We start from the raw sequence: 23,394 nt of genomic DNA on the forward strand, positions 1-23,394 counted from the left end.
AGCCTTGCGCTACTCGAGGACTACAGATAATTACAATGCTTTATTCGAAAAACAGAAGTTTCCTTCATTAAATACCATTCTGAAAATAAACAGTCATTGACAGGGAATAAAATTAATTATTTTAAATTGAAGGAAAGAAACACCATCATACTTCATCTAAAATATTCATTCAAAAAGAGGTGTTCCAAAACCTATATAAAGAACTAGAATGTATCTTACTTATCGAGAGGCACAGAGAAAAAAATTTAAATTTCACACATACAGGAAAAGAATTAAACTTGCACATGGAAAGCACACTACAAAAAAAAAAAAAAAAAAAAGGAAGCCTTTCACTAATGTACCAGCTCAAGGAAGTCATTTTATATTTTGCTGAAGTATAGATTATTAAAATATTAATGAGTACACTAAATCAACAAAATGTTACATTAAAGTAAGAAGCCAGCACAAAAGATTCTGTGAAAATAAATAAAATTTCTACCTTTGGCCATTTGGGATTGAGAAGTCGAGCTTTGATTGCATCATCCAGTGCCTTGTCATACTGCTGGATTTTCATGTAGGCTGCAGATCTATTGCTGTATAAGATGCAGTTCTGAGGGTCAACAGCCAGGGCTTCATTATACAGAACAATAGCTGTGTGGAAATCTCCATCGTGACAGGCCTGATTACTCTGACGAACTTTCTCAACAAATTCAGCTTTGCTCAGTACCGGTCCATCAGGACTTCTCTGGCCAAAAGTGTTAGCACCAAAGAGAGGAATCTACAAACAAAGAAACTTTTTCAGACAAAGTTAGGATAATCCAGATGGGTTGCTGATCTGCTAAGATTTGGATGTCTGTCCCCTCCAAATTGCATATTAAAATGTGATCCCCAATACTGGAGGTGGGGCTTAATGGGAGGTGTTTAGGTCATAGGAGTAAATCCCTCACGAATAGAGGGATTTGCCCTTCCTTGGGGGTGAGTGAATTCTTACTCTATTATTTCCAGTGAGATCTGGTTGTTAAGAGGCCTGCCACTGGCCCCTCTCTCTCTCTTGCTGCCTCTCACTTTGTGATCTCTGCATGCACAAGCCAGCTCCCCTTTGCCTTCTGCCATGAGTGGAAGCAGCTTAATGCCCTCACCAGATACAGATGCCTAATCCTGAACTTTCCAATCATCAAAATCATGAGCCAAATAACCCTTTTTTCTTTATAGATTACTCAGCCTCAGGTATTAATTTTTTACTCTTATTTTTTTCCAGATGAGGTCTCACTCTGTTGCCCAGGCTAGAGTGTAGTGGCCCAAGTCTGGTTCACTGCAGCCTCAACCTCCAGGCACAAGCAATCTTCTTGCCTCAGCCTGGCCAACATGGTAAAATCCCTCTCTACTAAAAATACAAAAATTAGCTGGCCATGGTGGCACGAGCCTGTAGTCTCAGCTACTCGGGAGGATCGCTTGAACCCAGGAGAATCGCTTGAACCCGGGAGGCGGAGGTTGCAGTGAGCCGGGAGTGGCGAAGATCACACCACTGCACTCCAGCCTGGGAACAAAGCGAGACTCCGTCTCAAAAACAAAAAAAGAAACAGAAATTTCGGCGGAGCAAGATGGCCGAATAGGAACAGCTCCAGTCTCCAACTCCCAGCGCGAGTAACACAGAAGACCGGTGATTTCTGCATTTTCAACTGAGGTACTGGGGTCATCTCTCTAGGGAGTGCCGGACAATCGGTGCTGGTCAGCTGCTGCAGCCTGACCAGCGTGAGCTGAAGCAGGGCGAGGCATCGCCTCACCTGGAAGCGCAAGGGGGAAGGAAATCCGTTTTCCTAGCCAGGGGAACTGAGACACATAACACCTGGAAAATCGCGTAACTCCACCCCAATACTGCGCTTTAAGGAAACAGGCACACCAGGAGAATATATCCCACACCTGGCCGGGAGGTCCCACGCCCACGGAGCCTCCCTCACTGCTAACACAGCCGTCTGCGGCGATCTATCCGCAAGGCAGCAGCGAGGCTGGGGGAGGGGCGCCCGCCATTGCTGAGGCTTAAGTAGGTAAACAAAGCCGCTGGGAAGCTCGAACTGGGTGGAGCTCACAGCAGCTCAAGGAAACCTGCCTGTCTCTGTAGACTCCACCTCTGGGGACAGCCCACAGCTGAGGTCCAATAGGGAAAGCAGCGGGGGCGGTGCAGAGGCGAACGACTCTGTCTGACAGCTTTGGGGAGAGCCGTGGATCTCCCAACGCGGAGGTTGAGATCCGAGAACGGACAGACTGCCTGCTCAGGTGGGTCCCTGACCCCTGAGTAGCCTAGCTGGGAGACATCCCCCACTAGGGGCAGTCTGACACCCCACACCTCACAGGGTGGAGTCATCCCTGAGAGGAAACTTCCAAAGGAAGAATCAGACAGGTACACTCGCTGCTCAGCAATATTCTATCTTTGGCAACCTCTGCTGCTGATACCCAGGCAAACAGGGTCTGGAGTGGACCTCAAGCAATCTCCAACAGACCAACAGACAGTCCTTCTGACTGTCAGACGGAAAACTATCAAACAGGAAGGACACCTATACCAAAACCCCATCAGTACGTCACCATCATCAAAGACCAGAGACAGATAAAACCACAAAGATGGGGAAGAAGCAGGGCAGAAAAGCTGGAAATTCAAAAAATAAGAGCGCATCTCCCCCTGCAAAGGAGCGCAGCCCATCGCCAGCAACGGATCAAAGCTGGTCAGAGAATGACTTTGACGAGATGAGAGAAGAAGGCTTCAGTCCATCAAACTTCTCAGAGCTAAAGGAGGAATTACGTACCCAGCGCAAAGAAACTAAAAATCTTGAAAAAAAAGTGGAAGAATTGACAGCTAGACTAATTAATGCAGAGAAGATCATAAACGAAATGACAGAGATGAAAACCATGACACGAGAAATACGTGACAAATGCACAAGCTTCAGTAACTGACTCGATCAACTGGAAGAAAGAGTATCAGCGATTGAGGATCAATGAATGAAATGAAGCGAGAAGAGAAACCAAAAGAAAAAAGAAGAAAAAGAAATGAACAAAGCCTGCAAGAAGTATGGGATTATGTAAAAAGACCAAATCTACGTCTGATTGGGGTGCCTGAAAGTGAGGGGGAAAATGGAACCAAGTTGGAAAACACTCTTCAGGATATCATCCAGGAGAACTTCCCCAACCTAGTAGGGCAGGCCAACATTCAAATTCAGGAAATACAGAGAACGCCACAAAGATACTCCTCCAGAAGAGCAACTCCAAGACACATAATTGCCAGATTCACCAAAGTTGAAATGAAGGAAAAAATCTTAAGGGCAGCCAGAGAGAAAGGTCGGGTTACCCACAAGGGAAGCCCATCAGACTAACAGCAGATCTCTCGGCAGAAACTCTCCAAGCCAGAAGAGAGTGGGGGCCAATATTCAACGTTCTTAAAGAAAAGAATTTTCAACCCAGAATTTCATATCCAGCCAAACTAAGTTTCATCAGTGAAGGAGAAAGAAAATCCTTTACAGATAAGCAAATGCTTAGAGATTTTGTCACCACCAGGCCTGCCTTACAAGAGACCCTGAAGGAAGCCCTAAACATGGAAAGGAACAACCGGTACCAGCCATTGCAAAAACATGCCAAAATGTAAAGACCATCGAGGCTAGGAAGAAACTGCATCAACTAATGAGCAAAATAACCAGTTAATATCATAATGACAGGATCAAGTTCACACATAACAATATTAACCTTAAATGTAAATGGACTAAATGCTCCAATTAAAAGACACAGACTGGCAAACTGGATAAAGAGTCAAGACCCATCAGTCTGCTGTATTCAGGAGACCCATCTCACATGCAGAGACATACATAGGCTCAAAATAAAGGGATGGAGAAAGATCTACCAAGCAAATGGAGAACAAAAAAAAGCAGGGGTTGCAATCCTAGTCTCTGATAAAACAGACTTTAAACCATCAAAGATCAAAAGAGACAAAGAAGGCCATTACATAATGGTAAAGGGATCAATTCAACAGGAAGAACTAACTCTCCTAAATATATATGCACCCAATACAGGAGCACCCAGATTCATAAAGCAAGTCCTTAGAGACCTACAAAGAGACTTAGACTCCCATACAATAATAATGGGAGATTTCAACACTCCACTGTCAACATTAGACAGATCAACGAGACAGAAAGTTAACAAGGATATCCAGGAATTGAACTCATCTCTGCACCAAGCGGACCTAATAGACATCTATAGAACTCTCCACCCCAAATCAACAGAATATACATTCTTCTCAGCACCACATCGCACTTATTCCAAAATTGACCACATAATTGGAAGTAAAGCACTCCTCAGCAAATGTACAAGAACAGAAATTATAACAAACTGTCTCTCAGACCACAGTGCAATCAAACTAGAACTCAGGACTAAGAAACTCAATCAAAACCGCTCATCTACATGGAAACTGAATAACCTGCTCCTGAATGACTACTGGGTACATAACGAAATGAAAGCAGAAATAAAGATGTTCTTTGAAACCAATGAGAACAAAGATACAACATACCAGAATCTCTGGGACACATTTAAAGCAGTGTGTAGAGGGAAATTTATAGCACTAAATGCCCACAAGAGAAAGCAGGAAAGATCTAAAACTGACACTTTAACATCACAATTAAAAGAACTAGAGAGGCAAGAGCAAACACATTCAAAAGCTAGCAGAAGGCAAGAAATAACTAAGATCAGAGCAGAACTGAAGGAGATAGAGTCACAAAAAACCCTCCAAAAAATCAATGAATCCAGGAGTTGGTTTTTTGAAAAGATCAACAAAATTGACAGACCGCTAGCAAGACTAATAAAGAAGAAAAGAGAGAGGAATCAAATAGACGCAATAAAAAATGATAAAGGGGATATCACCACCGACCCCACAGAAATACAAACAACCATCAGAGAACACTATAAATGCCTCTACGCAAATCGACTAGAAAATCTAGAAGAAATGGATAATTTCCTGGACACTTACACTCTCCCAAGACTGAACCAGGAAGAAGTTGAATCCCTGAATAGACCAATAACAGGCTCTGAAATTGAGGCAACAATTAATAGCCTACCCACGAAAAAAAGTCCAGGACCAGATGGATTCACAGCTGAATTCTACCAGAGGTACAAGGAGGAGCTGGTACCATTCCTTCTGAAACTATTCCAATCAATAGAAAAAGAGGGAATCCTCCCTAACTCATTTGATGAGGCCAACATCATCCTGATACCAAAGCCTGGCAGAGACACAACAAAAAAAGAGAATTTTAGACCAATATCCCTGATGAACATCGATGCAAAAATTCTCAATAAAATACTGGCAAACCGGATTCAGCAGCACATCAAAAAGCTTATCCACCATGATCAAGTGGGCTTCATCCCTGGGATGCAAGGCTGGTTCAACATTCGCAAATCAATAAATGTAATCCAGCATATAAACAGAACCAAAGACAAGAACCACATGATTATCTCAATAGATGCAGAAAAGGCTTTTGACAAAATTCAACAGCCCTTTATGCTAAAAACGCTCAATAAATTCGGTATTGATGGAACGTACCTCAAAATAATAAGAGCTATTTACGACAAACCCACAGCTAATATCATACTGAATGGGCAAAAACTGGAAAAATTCCCTTTGAAAACTGGCACAAGACAGGGATGCCCTCTCTCACCACTCCTATTCAACATAGTGTTGGAAGTTCTGGCTAGGGCAATCAGGCAAGAGAAAGAATCAAGGGTATCCAGTTAGGAAAAGAAGAAGTCAAATTGTCCCTGTTTGCAGATGACATGATTGTATATTTAGAAAAACCCATCGTCTCAGCCCAAAATCTCCTTAAGTTGATAAGCAACTTCAGCAAAGTCTCAGGATACAAAATTAATGTGCAAAAATCACAAGCATTCTTATACACCAGTAACAGACAAGCAGAGAGCCAAGTCAGGAATGAACTTCCATTCACAATTGCTTCAAAGAGAATAAAATACCTAGGAATCCAGCTTACAAGGGATGTAAAGGACCTCTTCAAGGAGAACTACAAACCACTGCTCAGTGAAATCAAAGAGGACACAAACAAATGGAAGAACATACCATGCTCATGGATAGGAAGAATCAATATCGTGAAAATGGCCATACTGCCCAAGGTTATTTATAGATTCAATGCCATCCCCATCAAGCTACCAATGAGTTTCTTCACAGAATTGGAAAAAACTGCTTAAAGTTCATATGGAACCAAAAAAGAGCCCGCATTGCCAAGACAATCCTAGGTCAAAAGGACAAAGCTGGAGGCGTCACGCTACCTGACTTCAAACTATACTACAAGGCTACAGTAACCAAAACAGCATGGTACTGGTACCACAACAGAGAAATAGACCAGTGGAACAGAACAGAGTCCTCAGAAATAATACCACACATCTACAGCCATCTGATCTTTGACAAACCTGACAAAAACAAGAAATGGGGAAAGGATTCCCTATTTAATAAATGGTGCTGGGAAAATTGGCTAGCCACAAGTAGAAAGCTGAAACTGGATCCTTTCCTTACCCCTTATACGAAAATTAATTCAAGATGGATTAGAGACTTAAATGTTAGACCTAATACCATAAAAACCCTAGAAGAAAATCTAGGTAGTACCATTCAGGACATAGGCATGGGCAAGGACTTCATGTCTAAAACACCAAAAGCAACGGCAGCAAAAGCCAGAATTGACAAATGGGATCTCATTAAACTAAAGAGCTTTTGCACAGCAAAAGAAACTACCATCAGAGTGAACAGGCAACCTACAGAATGGGAGAAAATTTTTGCAACCTACTCATCTGACAAAGGGCTAATATCCAGAATCTACAAAGAACTCAAACAAATATACAAGAAAAAAACAACCCCATCAAAAAGTGGGGAAAGGATATGAACAGACATTTCTCACAAGAAGACATCCATACAGCCAACAGACACATGAAAAAATGCTCGTCATCACTCGCCATCAGAGAAATGCAAATCAAAACCACAATGAGATACCATCTCACACCAGTTAGAATGGCAATCATTAAGAAGTCAGGAAACAATAGATGTTGGAGAGGATGTGGAGAAATAGGAACACTTTTACACTGTTGGTGGGATTGTAAACTAGTTCAACCATTATGGAAAACAGTATGGCGGTTCCTCAAGGATCTAGAACTAGATGTACCATATGACCCAGCCATCCCACTACTGGGTATATACCCAAAGGATTATAAATTACTCTACTACAAAGACACATGCACACGTATGTTTATTGCGGCACTATTCACAATAGCAAAGACTTGGAATCAACCCAAATGTCCATCTGTGACAGACTGGATTAAGAAAATGTGGCACATATACACCATGGAATACTATGCAGCCATCAAAAAGGATGAGTTTGCGTCCTTTGTAGGGACATGGATGCAGCTGGAAACCATCATTCTTAGCAAACTATCACAAGAAGAGAAACCAAACACCGCATGTTCTCACTCATAGGTGGGAACTGAACAATGAGATCACTTGGACTCGGGAAGGGGAACATCACACACTGGGGCCTATCATGGGGAGGGGGGAGGAGGGAGGGATTGCATTGGTGAGTTATACATGATATAAACGTTATGCACATGTACCCTAGAACTTAAAGTATAATAAAAAAAAAAAAAAAAAAAAAAGAAATTTCTATGTATGGCTAAGAAGAATAAACATAACTTCCCAAGTCCTTTTCTTTTTTTTTTCTATCTTATCTGCAATTGATAACTTGACAGAGAAAAAAGACCTTTGCATATATTTCTCAGATTATATATATGTTGTACTTAAAAAACCAGCCATATTAAATTTAGGAACTAATTTAATGAGTTAAACAAGGTGAATAGTACTTCTTTTTTTTTTTTTTTTTTTTATTGAGACGGAGTCTCGCTCTGTCGCCCAGGCTGGAGTGCAGTGGCCGGATCTCAGCTCACTGCAAGCTCCGCCTCCCGGGTTTAGGCCATTCTCCTGCCTCAGCCTCCCGAGTAGCTGGGACTACAGGTGCCCGCCACCTCGCCCGGCTAGTTTTTTGTATTTTTAGTAGAGACGGGGTTTCACCATATTAGCCAGGATGGTCTCGATCTCCTGACCTCGTGATCCGCCCATCTCGGCCTCCCAAAGTGCTGGGATTACAGGCTTGAGCCACCGCGACCAGCCAATAGTACTTCTTAAGGAGATAATGAAAAATAAAATTTTTAATTACTCATTTACTTAGATTAACTATTATATTATTTCTTCCCCCATGAATTCCAAAATACAGAAAAATATTGTGACTGTATTTCATATACATATAGCATATGGATGTCAACATATATTAACATTGCTGATATTTTCCTCTGATCCTCTGACAAATTCATCTTAAAAAGATAGAGGGAGTGTCAGTAACATGTGAGCCAAATGGGCTCAGTATATGCAGCCACATATAATTACTACATACATGGCATAATTGCAGTCCTGTTATAAATTTTTCCAGCTTTACTGAGGTATAACTTGACCAATAAAGTCATATATATAGAAAGTATATAATGTAATGTTTTGATATATGTATGCATTGTGAAAAGATTACCACAATCAAGTTAATTAACATATCCATCACCTCACAGAGCTATCTTCTGTGTGTACATGGTAAAAATACTTAAGATCTACTCTCTTAGCAAATTTCAAGTGTATAATACATTACTAGTCACCACGCTGTACACTGGGTCTCCAGAACTTATTTATTCATAGCTGAAGATTTGTACCCCTTGACCAATGTCACCCATTTCTCCCACCCTTGTCCCCTGATAACCACTCTTCTACTCTGTTTTTATGAATTCAACATTTTTAGATCCTACATATAAGTTAGATCGTACGGTATTTGTCTTTCTGCGTCTGGCTCATTTCACTTAGCATGATATCCTCTAGGTTCATCCATACTGTTGCAAATGTCAGGATTTCCTTCTTTTCTTTTTTTTTGAGACAGAGTCTCGTTCTGTCGCCTAGGCTGTTTGCAGTGGCATGATCTTGGCTCACTGCAAGCTCTGCCTCCTGGGTTCACGCCATTCTCCTGCCTCAGCCTCCTGAGTAACTGGTACTACAGGTGCCTGCTACCACGCCCAACTAATTTTTTTTTATTTTTAGTAGACATGGGTTTAACCATGTTAGCCAGGATGGTCTCAATCTCCCGCCCTCAGGTGATCCGCCCACCTTGGCCTCCCAAAGTGCTGGGATTACAGGTTGGATTTCCTTCTTAAGGTTGAATAATATTGTATTTTGTGTATGTGCATTTTTTTAATTCATTCATCCATCAATGGACATTTAGGTTGTTTCTACATCTGGGTCATTGTGAATAATGCTGCAATATACATGGAAGTGCAGATATCTCTTCAAGATAGTAATTTTATTTCCTTCAGAGACATATCCAGAAGTGGGATTGCTGGATCCTATGGTAGTGATGTTGAGCAGCTTTTCATATCCCTGTTAGCAGTTTGTAGGTCTTCTTTGTACAAATTATATTCAGGAATTTTGCCCATTTTAAAAATCAGGTTATTTATTTGTTATTGAGTTATGTCAGTTCCTTATATATTTTGGATATTAACCCTTATTAGGCATATGATTTGCAAATATTTTATCCCACCCCACAGGTTACTTTTTCATTTTGTTGACTATTTCCTCTTTTGTGGAGAAAGTTTTAGTTTGATGTAGTCCTATTAGCTTTTTTTGCCTAGTTTTTTGGTGTCGCATCCAAAAAAATCATTGCCAAGATCAATATTAAGAACCTTCCCCCTCCATGTTTTCTTCTAGGAGTTTTAAGAGTTTCAGATCTTATGTTTAAGTTTTTGGGGTTTTTTTTTTGTTTGTTTGGTTGGTTGTTCTGAGACGGAGTCTTGCTCTGTCGCCCAGGCTGGAGCGCAGAGCAGCATGGTTCACTGCAAGCTCCGCCTCCTGGGTTCACGCCATTCTCCTGCCTCAGCCTCCCGAGTAGCTGGGACTACAGGCGCTCGCCACCATGCCCGGCTAATTTTTTTTGTATTTTTAGTAGAGACGGGGTTTCACGTGTTAGCCAGGAGGGTCTTGATCTCCTGACCTCAGGTGATCTGCCGCCTCAGCCTCTCAAACTGCTGAGATTACAGGCGTGAGCCACCACGCCAGGCCACATTTAAGTATTTAATCTACTTTGAGTTGATTTTTGTTTGTGGTGTAAGTTAAAGATCCAATTTCACTTTATGGCATGTGATAGCCAGTTTTCCCAGGACCACATATGTTGGAAACTATCCTTTCCCCATTGTGTATCAGCTTAAAATAGACTGCTATAACTATGTTTTATGTAAGCATCAAGGTAACCACAAAGCAAATACCTATAGCAGATACACAAAAGATAAAGGAACCAAAGCATACTATAGAAAATCATCAAATCAGCAAGGAAGACAAGAAAGGAACAAGAGGTTTACCAACCAGCCAGAAAACAATTGACAAAATGGCAACGGTAAGTCCTTACCTATCAATAGTTACGGTAAGTGTAAATGGAGTAAGTTCTCCAATCGAAAAACAGAATGATCGAATGGATAAAAATTCAGGACCCAATAAAATTTTTTAATTAAAAGAAAAACAGGACCCAAAGAGATGCTGCTTACAAAAACTATATGCTGCTTACAAAAGACTCACTTCAGCTTTGAGGATATGAACAGACTGAAAGTGAAGGGACAGAATAGATATTCCATGCAAATGGAAACCAAAAGAGAGCAGAGATAACTGTACTTAGACAAAACAGACTTTAAGTCAAAATCTATTAACAAGAGACAAAATAATTGTATAATTATAAAAAGGTGAATTCATTAGGAAGGTATAATTATGGCCGGGTGCGGTGGCTCAAGCCTGTAATCCCAGCACTTTGGGAGGCCGAGACGGGCGGATCACGAGGTCAGGAGATCGAGACCATCCTGGCTAACACGGTGAAACCCCGTCTCTACTAAAATATACAAAAAATTAGCCGGGCGAGATGGCGGGCGCCTGTAGTCCCAGCTACTCGGGAGGCTGAGGCGAGAGAATGGCGTAAACCCGGGAGGCGGAGCTTGCAGTGAGCTGAGATCCGGCCACTGCACTCCAGCCTGGGCGACAGAGCGAGACTCCGTCTCAAAAAAAAAAAAAAAAAAAAAGGAAGGTATAATTATAAATACATATACACCCAAAATCACAGCACCTAAATATATGAAGCAAATATTAACAAATCTGAAGGGAGAAATAAACAGCAATACAGTAATAGTGGGAACTTCAATATGCAACTTTCAACAATGGACAGATCATCCAGACAGAAACCAATACAGAATATATTAGACTTGCTATACTTTAGACCAAATGGACCCAACAGACATGTACAGAACATGCCATCCAACAGCAACAGAATATAAATTCTCCCATTATAAATTTTGATTATTCAAATTACATATAAAAAATCACCTCTATATAAAAAATTATGGGTAATTCAAATAATTAAATATTTTGAAATAAAATTATAAAACATTAAAAGGAAATAATCTTTTATTATGTAGAACTGAGTCCTTTCTAACACATAAGCCGCAAAACATAATAGAAAAGACTGATAAGTATGACAACATAAAAAATTTTAATGTCTGCATGGAAAATATGGATTAAGGCCAAAAAGATTAGTAACAAATAGGTTTTAAAAAAAACGCAACACATGATAAATGGCTAGTTTTCTTAGTATAGATAAAGTTCCTACAAATCAGTAATAAAATGGACAAACAATTCAATAGAAAAAATGGACAAAGGACATGCACAGACAAAACACCAAAAAAGGAACTCCATATGGCTTTTAAATACACTTTTTTAAATATGTGACTTCAGTTATTTTAAAAGAAAATTAAACCTTAAAGACAATTTTTTTTTTACCTCTTCTAACAGAGATAAAAAATTAGCAATACACTTTGTTGGTTAAGGGGGTAAGGAAAAAGTGACACCCATACATTCATACACTGTTGGTAGAATGGGAGGTCTTGCTATATTGCCCAAGCAGGTCTCAAACTCCTAGGCTCAAGCTATCCTCCCACCTCTCACTCCCTAAGAGTTGGAATTACAGGCGTGAGCCACCAAGCCTGGCCTGATACAATTTCTTATAGAACAACTTGGGAATATCTATAAAAATGTAAAAGTGGCATAACCTTTCAATTCTAGAAATTTTCTCCACTTCTAGTACTTTATCCTATAGATGCACTTGTGTGTGTAAACAAAATCACATATATTAATACAAGGATAGTCATAATAGCATTATTTGTATTAGCATGATGTTAGAAATAATTTAAATGTTAGATAACAGGAAAATGGATAAGCATAGGGCTTTGTAAGGCATAAATAAGTTTTATTAGATCCATGTAATTATTATAAATTCAGCCAAAAGAACAAGAAAGATTTTATATGCTGATATGGATAGAAAAAAATCAAAAGGCAGAAGAAATTGTATCAGTTTACACTTCTACCAACAATGTATGAGTGTAACTTTTTCCTTACCCCCTCTCCATTCACCAAACTATTCCTATGCCTAGAAAGTAGGATCTTTTTCAAACTCACACAAAGATGCCATATGGATGAGCAAAGGCATATGTTAGTTGTGTGCTGATATGGTTTGGCTGTGTCCCCACCCAAGTCTCATCTTGAATTCCCACGTGTTGTGGGAGGGATCCCATGGGAGCTAATTGAATCATGGGAGCAAATCTTTCCCATGCTGTTCTCATGATAGTAAGTCTCACAAGATCTGATGGTTTTAAAAATGGGAGTTTTTGGCCGGGAGCGGTGGCTCAAGCCTGTAATCCCAGCACTTTGGGAGGCCGAGACGGGCGGATCACAAGGTCAGGAGATCCAGACCATCCTGGCTAACATGGTGAAACCCCATCTCTACTAAAAAATACAAAAAACTAGCCGGGTGAGGTGGCGGGCGCCTGTAGTCCCAGCTACTCGGGAGGCTGAGGCAGGAGAATGGCGTATATCCGGGAGGCGGAGCTTGCAGTGAGCCAGGATCCCGCCACTACACTCCAGCCTGGGCGACAGAGCGAGACTCCGTCTCAAAAAAAAAAAAAAAAGGGGGAGTTTTTATGCACAAGCTCTCTTTGCCTGCCGTCATCCATGTAAGACGTGACTTGCTCTTCCTTGCTTTCCACCATTATTGTGAGGCCTCCCCAGCCAGGTGAAACTGTGAGTCCAATTAAACCTCTTTCTTTTGTAAATTGCCCAGTTTCAGGTATATCTTCATCAGCAGCGTGAAAACGAACTAACACATGTATTTTCAAAGCAAAAAAAAATAGATGTGAAAATTTCACCAGAGAAATGACCATGTAACAAAGATTTCAATGTACAAGACTAAAATATATAATACACGAAATTAAGAACTGTGTGGATGGATTTAGCAAGATTTGATACAGCTAACAACAAGATTAATAAACTGGAAGATAAGTAATAGAAAATCCTCAAAATGATGGCCAGGTGCAGTGGCTCAAGTCTGTAATCCCAGCAATTCTGGAGGCCAAGTGGGCAGATTGCTTGAGCCCAGAATTCAAGACCAGCCTGGGGAACATGGCAAAACCCCATCTCTACTAAAAATACAAAAACTGAGGTGGGAGGATCACCTGAACCTGAGGAGGTTTAGGCTGTGGTGAACCATGATCACACCACTGTAATCCAGCCAGGGCAACAGAGTGAGACCCCATCTCAAAAAAAAAAGAAAAAGAAAATCCCCAAAATCAACTGTAGAGGAGAAAAAAAGGAAGATGAGCACATAAGTGACCTAAGTAATATACCCAAGAGGTTTGATACACATATAATTAGAATTTAAGAAGAGAGAGAAGGGAGTTAGAAACAATATTTGAGGCCGGGCGCGGTGGCTCAAGCCTGTAATCCCAGCACTTTGGGAGGCCGAGATGGGCGGATCACGAGGTCAGGAGATCGAGACCATCCTGGCTAACACGGTGAAACCCCGTCTCTACTAAAAATACAAAAACTAGCCGGGCGAAGTGGCGGGCGCCTGTAGTCCCAGCTACTGGGGAGGCTGAGGCAGGAGAATGGCGTAAACCCGGGAGGCGGAGCTTGCAGTGAGCTGAGATCTGGCCACTGCACTCCAGTCCCGGCGACAGAGCGAGACTCCGCCTCAAAAAAAAAAAAAAAAAAAAAGAAACAGTATTTGAATACCAATGACCAAGAATTTTCTAAAGCTGATAAGACACATCAACTCGTAAGATATTGAACCCATAGCTTTCAGACTTTCATTCAACTCCAAGATATCACAAAGAAAATCATACCTACATGTATCATAGTCAAATTGTTAAAAAATAATTATTATTATTATAATAATAGAGAAAATGTTAAAGCAGACAGAGGGAAATAAGACACATTAACTTGAAAGGAGCTACAAGCTGCATACTCAACAGAAATGATGGAAGCTGAAATAGCACCTAACATAAAATACTTAGAGAAAATATTCTTCAAAACTGAGAGTGAAATAGTAATATTCATACATTACTCATGGGAATATAAAATGGTACAACCACTGTGGAAATAGTATGGCAGGTCCTTGAAAAGATAGAGTTACTATATGATCCAGCAATTCTACTCTTAGGTATCTACCCAAACGAACTGAAAACCTGTCCATGGAAAAACTAGTACACAAATTTTCATAGCAGATTTATAATAGCCAAAAAGTGGAAACAACCAAAATATCTATTTATTAATTAATTAATTAGTAAATAAACAAAATGTGGAATAACCATACAATGGAATACTACTCAACCATAAAAAAGCAATGAATAGGCCGGGCGCGGTGGCTTACACCTGTAATCCCAGCACTTTGGGAGGCCGAGGCGGGCGGATCAGGAGGTCAGGAGATCAAGACCATCCTAGCTAACACAGTGAAACCCCGTCTGTACTGAAAAAAAATACAAAAAATTAGCCGGGCGTGGTGGCGGGCGCCTGTAGTCCCAGCTACTGGGGAGGCTGAGGCAGGAGAATGGCGTGAACCCGGGAGGCGGAGCTTGTAGTGAGCCGAGATGGCGCCACTGCACTCCAGTCTGGGCAACACAGCGAGACTCCATCTCAAAAAAAAAAAAAATTAAAAAAAAAAAAAGTAATGAATAGGCCAGGTGCGGTGGCTCACGTCTATAATCCCAGCACTTTGGGAGGCTGAGGTAGGTGGATCATGAGGTCAGCAGATCAAGACCATCCTGGCCAACATGGTGAAACCCCATCTCTACTAAAATGCAATTAGCCGGGCGTGGTGGTGCGTGCCTGTAATCCCAGATACTCAGAAGGTTGAGGCAGGGGAATCACTTGAACCCAGGAAGCGGTGGTTGCAGTGAGCCAAGATCGCACCACTACACTCCAGCCTGGCAACAAGGCAAGACTCCGTCTCAAAAAAAAAAAAAAAAGGAATAAAACACACATTACAACATGGATGAACCTTAAAAATATTATGTTAAGTGAAAGAAGCCAGTCACAAAAGGCCAAACACTGTATGATTCAATTTATTAAATCTCCATAGTAGACAAATCCATTGATATGGAAAGCAGATTGGTGATTGTCAGAGGTTGGAAGGAGGGGAAAATGAGGATTGACTCTTAATGACACCAGATTTCTTTTCAGAGCAAGAAAAATGTTATAGAATTAGATAGTGGTATGGTTGAACAACCTTGTGAAAATACTAAAAACCACTGAATTGTATACTTTAAAATGGTGAATTTTATGGTGTGAATTGTATCGCAATTAAAGAAACAAAAACTGAGGGAATCAATAGCAGGCCTACACTAAAAGAAATATTAAAGAAAATACTGAAAGAAAACTATCCCAGACAGAAGCAGAGGAATGCGGGAGGGAATTAATAATACTGGAAAGGGTAAATATATGAGTAAATATAAATGAACATCACCTATACAAAATAATAAGTTTAAAAAATATATGACACAAAATGCAAGAGATAATAAATGGAGCTAAAGTTCTCTAAGAAAGCATTTCCCAAACCTTACTGTACATCTAAATTACCCATTCTGATTTGATAGCTTTGGGACAGGGCTTGAGATTCTGCATTTTAACAAGCTCCTGATGGCTTAGATGTTGCTCATCTATGCATCACACACTGTAAGTATCAAGGTTTTAAGTTTCTAGCAGAATCTGTTAGGTAGTAAAACTATTATTTTTATTAGTCCATATTAAGTCAAGGATGCATGTTGTAATCACTAATGAAATAACAGGAGTAAAAAACAAGTTAATTTGGAAAACTAAAATCATTTATAAATTTGATTAATCAAAAAAAAAAAAGTAGGGAGAGGAAAGGGAACATTAAAACAGGTTAGTAATGTAAAAGCTAAAACTCCTAAAAGAAAATAGGAAAAGTTTTGTGAACTTAGGTTAGGCAAAGATTTCTTAGCCAGAATACAATAAGACTATCTGTATGTCAGGCACTCTCCTAGGCACTAGAGATAAAACCTGTGAATAGATAATAACAGTATAAGCTGTTTGCCACTTAAAAAAAAACCGCTGGCTTCACCTGCGAAAGGCCCAGGCAGTTGCTTATACCTTGCAAAGCCCTGTGCTTAGGAGGTGAATCCTCCTAACCAGGCTGCAACTATTCAAACCAGTGATCCCAACTAGGATCCTCCAGATCAAAGAAAGATGGCTAATCAAAAGAAAGTAAAGAAGTTGGCCATGCAGATAGATATGGAATTAGGTCTCTAGAGAAAACAAAATTAAGGCAATAAGGACCAGGCGTGTTTCAGAAACAGCAAAAAGGTCAGCGTGAAAGAGGTGAGGGTACAAAGTAAAAAAGGTCAGAGAGGTAACTGGGCCCCAGTGTGTTTAGATTTGCACTGCCCAATACAGGAGCCATCAGCAATATGTGGCCATTTAATTTTTTACTTTACCAAAATAAAATCAAAGATTCAGTTCCTCAGATGTATTAGCCACAGTGCAAGTGCTCAATAGCCACATGGTAGCTAGTGGCTACCAGATTGAGAGTGCAGATACAGAACATTTTTTATTTTTATTTTTTTCCTGAAGAGACAGGGTCTTAGCCCAGGCTGGAGTGCAGTGGCTATTCACCATTCACAGGTGTGATCCCACTATTGATCAGCAGAGGAGTTTTCACCTGTTCTGTTTCTGACCTGAGCTGGTTCACCCTCCTGAACCAGATAGGCAATCTGGTGGTCCCCGCTCCCAGGAGGTCACCATATTGATGCTGAACTTAAGGTGGACACCATCATAGCGTACTATAGCCTACAACTCCTGGGTTCAAGCAACCCTCCTGCCTCAGCCTCCCAAGCAGCTGGGACTACAGGCACGTGCCATTGCACCCAGCATAGATACAGTACATTTCTATCATCACAGAAAGTACTATTGGACAGAGCTGGTTTAGAGCTTTTGTAGGCTGTCATAAAGATACATAGAGAAGCTAATACAAGAGTGTAAGAGAGAACTAGACACACAAAAAGAGGTTAGCAACTCTCGGAATGGCCAAACCCTAAAGCAGAATTGCAATTTATCCTTCAATAAATTCCCAGTCCTTGGGTCAATTAAGTGAATACTTTTCAAACTTTTCCTTAAAATTATCTTAGTAGGCATCCTTGAAAAGGTATTCCATGGTCAAACAATTTGAGGAAACTTAATGTAAATTATTTGGGAAAAATTCCTCACCGACATCTTTGAAAAAATTATTTCTTAAAATTTGAAACTTCTTTTAGCTGATTCTAGGTCAACAGTTGCCAGTTCTTTTAAATAATTACTAAGAAAACAGATTTTGTTACTGTAGGTCTTCCTTAGAGACTTTAATATGTTAACATATAATATGAGTCTCCCAAGAATTATATAGACTATACACTGTGTCCAAATAAGGATAAGAATTATAATTATTGAGTATTTAATATGTCCCTGGCACAGTTCTAAGTACTTTACATATGTTAGCTCATTTACTGTTCACAAAATTCTGTAAGATAGGTACTATTATTATCCCTAGTAGGGGAAGAAACAAGGCACAAAAAAGTTAAATAACTTGACTATCAGAAGGGGAGGGTGTGAAAGTGTGACAGGCTAGTAAGCACTAGAGGTGATTCAAACCCTTGCACAGGCTGGCTCTGGAATCCATGCTCTTAACCATTTTATACTTCTTCTCAGAATTATTTGAATATCTACTATGATCATATAGAACTCTGTTCCTACAGTTTGAGAAATGCTAAATGACTACTTAGGCCTGTCTTTCTTGCAACCTGAATGAGCCATGCTAGAACTATACCCAAAGTTACTTTTGCCCATTTAAAAATGTTCCAGGCTGGGTGCAGTGGCTCACGCCTATAATCCCTAGCACTTTAGGAGGCCAAGACGGGCAAATCACTTGAGCTCAGGAGTTCACGACCAGCCTGGGCAACAAGGTGAAACACAATCTCTATTAAAAATACAAAAATTAGCCAAGCTTGGTGGCACACGCCTGTAGTCCCAGCTACTTGGGAGGCTGAGGTGGGAGGATCGACTGAGCCCAGGAGGTCAAGGATGCAGTGAGCCAAGATCGCACCACTGCACTCCACACTGGGCAACAAAGTGAGACCCTTCTCAAAAATTAAATTAACTTTTTTAAAAAATGCTCCAGTTCGGCGAGGCACGGTGGCTCACGCCTGTAATCCTAGCACTTTGGGAGGCCAAGGTGGGTGGATCACAAGGTCAGGAGATCGAGACCTTCCTGGCTAACATGGTGAAACCCCATCTCTACTAAAAATACAAAAAATTAGCCAGGCATGATGGCGGGTGCCTGTAGTCCCAGCTACTTGGGAGGCTGAGGCAGGAGAATGGCGTGAACCTGGGAGGCAGAGCTTGCAGTGAGCTGAGATCATGCCACTGCACTCTAGCTTGGGCAACAAAGCAAGACTCCATCTCCAAAAAAAAAAAAAAAAAAATGCTCCAATTCGTGCCAGGCAACAAGAGTGAAACTCCATCTCAAAAACAATAATAATAATAATAATAATGCTCCAGTTCAAGGGCATAACCAAAAATGAAAACTGCAAACCAACATCCCTGATGAACATAGATGCAAAAATCCTCAACAAAATATTAGCAAACCAAATCCAACAGTAAATCAAAAAGATAATTCAGGCCGGGCACAGTGGTTCACACCTGTAATCCCAGCACTTTGGGACGCCAAGGCAGGTGGATCACAAGTTCAGGAGATCAAGGCCATCCTGGCCAACATGGTGAAACCCCGTCCCTACTAAAAATACAAAATTTAGCTGGGCGTGATGGCATGCGCCTGTAGTCCCAGCTTCTCAGGAGGCTGAGGCAGGAGAATTGCTTGTACACAGGAGCCCAGGGTTGCAGGCAGCCAAGATCAAGCCACCGCACTCCAGCCTGGGCAACAGAGCGAGACTACATCTCAAAAAAAAAAAAAAAAGATAATTCACCATGATCAAGTGGGTTTCATCCCAGGGATGCTGGGATGGTTCAACATATGTAAGTCAATCAATATGACTCACCACATAAACAAAATTAAAAACAAAAATCATATGATCATTTCAAAAGACACAAAGAACATTTAATAAAATGCAGCATCCCTTTGCGATTAAGGGGATGTGATCTCGGCTCACTGCAACCTCCACCTCCTGGTTCAAGTGATTCTTGTGCCTCAGCCTCCCACATAGCTGGGATTGCAGGCATGAAGAAACACACCTCAAAATAATAAAAGCGTGTATGGTAAACTTACAGTCAACAACATACTGAATGGGGAAAAGTTGAAGGCATTCACCCTCGGAACTAGAACGAGATAATGATGTCCATTTTTACCACTTCTATTCAATACAGTACTGAGGATCCTAGCCAGAACACTCAGGCCAGAGAAAGAAGTGAAGGGCATCCAAGTGGGAGGGGAGGAGGTCAAGCTGTCTCTGCCGATAGTATGATAGTATACCTAGAGGACTGTGAAAACTCCTCCAAAGGACTCCTAGATTTGATAGGGTTTCAGGTTGCAAAATTGATGTACACAGATCAGTGGCACTGCTATGCACTGGCAACAACCGAGCTGGGAATCAAATCAGGAACTCAGTCTTTTTACAGTGGCTCCAGAGAAGATAAAATACATGGGAATATACTTGACCCGGGAGGCGAAAGATCTCTATAAGGAGAACTACAAAACACTGCTGAAAGAAATCACAGATGATGCAAACAAATAGAAATATATCCCATACTCATGGATTAGAAGAATCAATATTGTGAAAATGACCGTACTGCCCAGGGCAGTCTGCAGATTCAATGCAATTCCTATCGGGATACCAATGTCATTTTTCACAGAATTAGAGACAGCAACCCTAATATTCTTATGAAATCGAAAGAGGGCCAGGTGTGGTGGCTCAGGCCTGTAATCCTAGCACTCTGGGAGGCTGAGATGGGGAGATCACTCGAGGCCAGAAGTTCAAGATCAGCCTGGCCAGCATGGCAAAACCCCATCTCTATTAAAAATACAAAAATTAGCCTGGCTTGGTGGTGCATGCCTGTAATCCCAGCTACTTGAGAGGCTGAGGCATAAGAATCACTTGAACCAGGAGGTGGAAGTTGCAATAAGCCAAAATCACACCACTGCAGTCGAGCCTGGGAGACAGAACGAAATTCTGTCTCAAAAAAAAAGACAGGAAGGAAGGAAGGAAGGAAGGAAGGGAGGGAGGAAAGGAAGGAAGGAAGGAAATAAATCAAAAGAGAACCCAAATAGCCAAAGCAATCCTAAGCAAAAATGGCACATCTGGAGGCATTACATTGTCCGACTTCAAATTGTACTACAGGGCTGTACTAACTGGAACGGCATGGTACTGGTATAAAAGTAGACATATAGACCAATGGAACACAATAGAGAACCCAGAAATAAAGCCAAATACTTACAACCAACTGATCTTTGATAAAGTATACAAAAACAAAAACTGGGGAAGAGGACACCCTGTTTGGTATATGGTGCTGGGAAGACTGAATAGCCACATGTAGAGGAGTAAAGCTAGATTCCCTGTCTTTCACCATATACAGAAATCAACTTGGGATGGATTAAGGACTTAAATCTAGAACCTGAAATCATAGAAATTCTAGAAGAAAACCTACGAAAAACTATTCTGGACATTGGGCTAGGCAAAGCATTTATGACTAAGACCCCAGAAGCAAAAGCAACAAAGACAAAAATAAATAAATGGAACTTCAACTAGGGAGCTCCTGCACACCAAAAGAAATAATCATCAGAGTGAACAGACAGCCCACAGAGAGAGAGAAGGTCTTTGCAAACTATGCATCCAACAAAGCACTAATGTCAAGAATCAAAGAACTCAAACAAATCATCAAGAAAAAGACAAATAATCCCATCAAAAAGAGGGCAAATAGGCCAGGTGTGATGGCTCACACCTGTAATCCCAGCACTTTGGGAGGCTGAGATGGGGAGATCACTTGAGGCCAGGAGTTCAAGATCGCCTGGCCAGCATGGCAAAACCCCGTCTCTACTAAAAATACAAAAAATTAGCCAGGCGTGGTGGCAGGCACCTGTAGTCCCAGCTACTCAGGAGGCTGAGGCAGGAGAATGGCGTGAACCCGGGAGGCGGAGCTTGCAGTGAGCTGAGATCGCGCCACTGCACTCCAGCAGGGGTGACAGAGCGAGACTCTGTCTCAAAAAAAGAAAAATGCTCGGCCGGGCGCGGTGGCTCAAGCCTGTAATCCCAGCACTTTGGGAGGCCGAGACGGGCGGATCACGAGGTCAGGAGATCGAGACCATCCTGGCTAATACGGTGAAACCCCGTCTCTACTAAAAATACAAAAACTAGCCGGGCGAGGTGGCGGGCACCTGTAGTCCCAGCTACTTGGGAGGCTGAGGCAGGAGAATGGCGTAAACCCGGGAGGCGGAGCTTGCCGTGAGCTGAGATCCGGCCACTGCACTCCAGTCCGGGCGACAGAGCGAGACTCCGCCTCAAAAAAAAAAAAAAAAAAAAAGAAAAATGCTCAACATCAGTAATCATCAGGGAAATGCACATTAAAACCACAGTGAGATACCACCATATCCCAGACAGAATGGCCATTATTAAAAAACCAAAAAAAAATAGATGTTGACATGAATATGGTGAAAGGAACACTTATACACTGCTGGTGGGAATGTAAATTAGTACAACATCTATGTAGAACAGTATGGCAATTTCTCAAATAACTAAAAGTACATCTATCATTCAATCCAACAATCCCACTACTGGGTATCCACCCAAAGGAAAAGAAGTCATTATATCAAAAAGACACATGCATGCATATGTTTATTGCCGCACAATTCACAATTGCAAAGATATGGAACAAACCTAAATGCCCACCAACTGATGAGGGAAAAAAGAAAATGTGGGCCAGGCACAATGGCTCATGCCTGTAATCTCAGCACTTTGGGAGGCTGAGGCAGGTGGATCACCTGAGCTCCGGAATTCGAGATCAGCCTGGGCCACAGGGTGAAACCCCGTCTCTACTAAAAATACAAAAACTAGGTGGGCGTGGTGGCCTGTGCCTGTAGTCCTGGCTACTTGGGAGGCTGAGACAGTAGAATTGCTTGAGCCTGTGAGGTGGAGGTTGCAGTGAGCCAAGATCACGCAATTGCACTCCAGTCTGGGTGACAGAGGGAAACCTTGTCAGAAAGAAAGAAAGAAAAGAAAGAAAAGAAAGAAAAGAAAGAAAGAAAGAGAGAAAGAGAGAAAGAGAGAAAGAGAAAGAGAAAGAAAGAGGAAAATGTGGTATGTATACACCATGGAACACTACTCAGCCATAAAAAAGAATGAAATAATGTCTGCTGCAGCAACTTGGATGAATTGCAGGCCATTATTCTAAGTGAAGATTATTCCATTCCAGAGTTAGGGAATGGAAAACGTAATCCCACATGTTCTCACTTATAAATGGGAGCTAAGCTGTAGGTACACAAAGACATATAGAGTGGTATAAAAGACATCGGAGACTCAGCAGGTAGGAGGTGGGAGGGGCTAAGGGATAAAAAACTACATATTGGATACTGGGTACAATGTACACCACTCTGGTGATGATTGCACTAAAATCTCAGACTTCACCCACTACAAATTCATCCATGTAACCAAAAATGACTTGCACCCCAAAAGCTACTGAAATAAAATATATATAAAAATTTTTAAATAAATTAAAAATATAAAATGATCCAGTTCCCAGTTTATAGTTTTTATAACCTGCTGTGGTTTTGTTTTAAGAAAGGCTGGGTCATATCACCTGCAAACTGCATTGACTTGTTAATTTCCATAGTTTCATGTCCATGAATAATAGAATCTAAACTACAAACTATTTAATATAAACTCTAATTTGGAGATTTACCAAAACATAATTGTGACATTCTAACCTTTGTATCTCTACAGCGT

The 23,394-nt window shown here is 41.1% G+C and overlaps 1 protein-coding gene across 2 annotated transcripts in view; it reads right to left on the minus strand.

The window, feature by feature from the left end:
* The window catches only part of TTC28 (tetratricopeptide repeat domain 28), a 740,148-nt gene that overhangs the window by 689,777 nt on the left and 26,977 nt on the right, over positions 1-23,394 (minus strand). For both annotated transcript variants that reach the window (XM_033233090.1, XM_033233089.1), the window contains exon 2: positions 479-757. In XM_033233090.1, the coding sequence (XP_033088981.1) occupies positions 479-757 (279 nt within the window). The remainder of the gene's footprint in view (positions 1-478; positions 758-23,394) is intronic.

Source organism: Trachypithecus francoisi, unplaced genomic scaffold, assembly GCF_009764315.1.
Source record: "Trachypithecus francoisi isolate TF-2019V2 unplaced genomic scaffold, Tfra_2.0 Lachesis_group14, whole genome shotgun sequence".
Lineage (NCBI taxonomy): Eukaryota > Metazoa > Chordata > Mammalia > Primates > Cercopithecidae > Trachypithecus > Trachypithecus francoisi.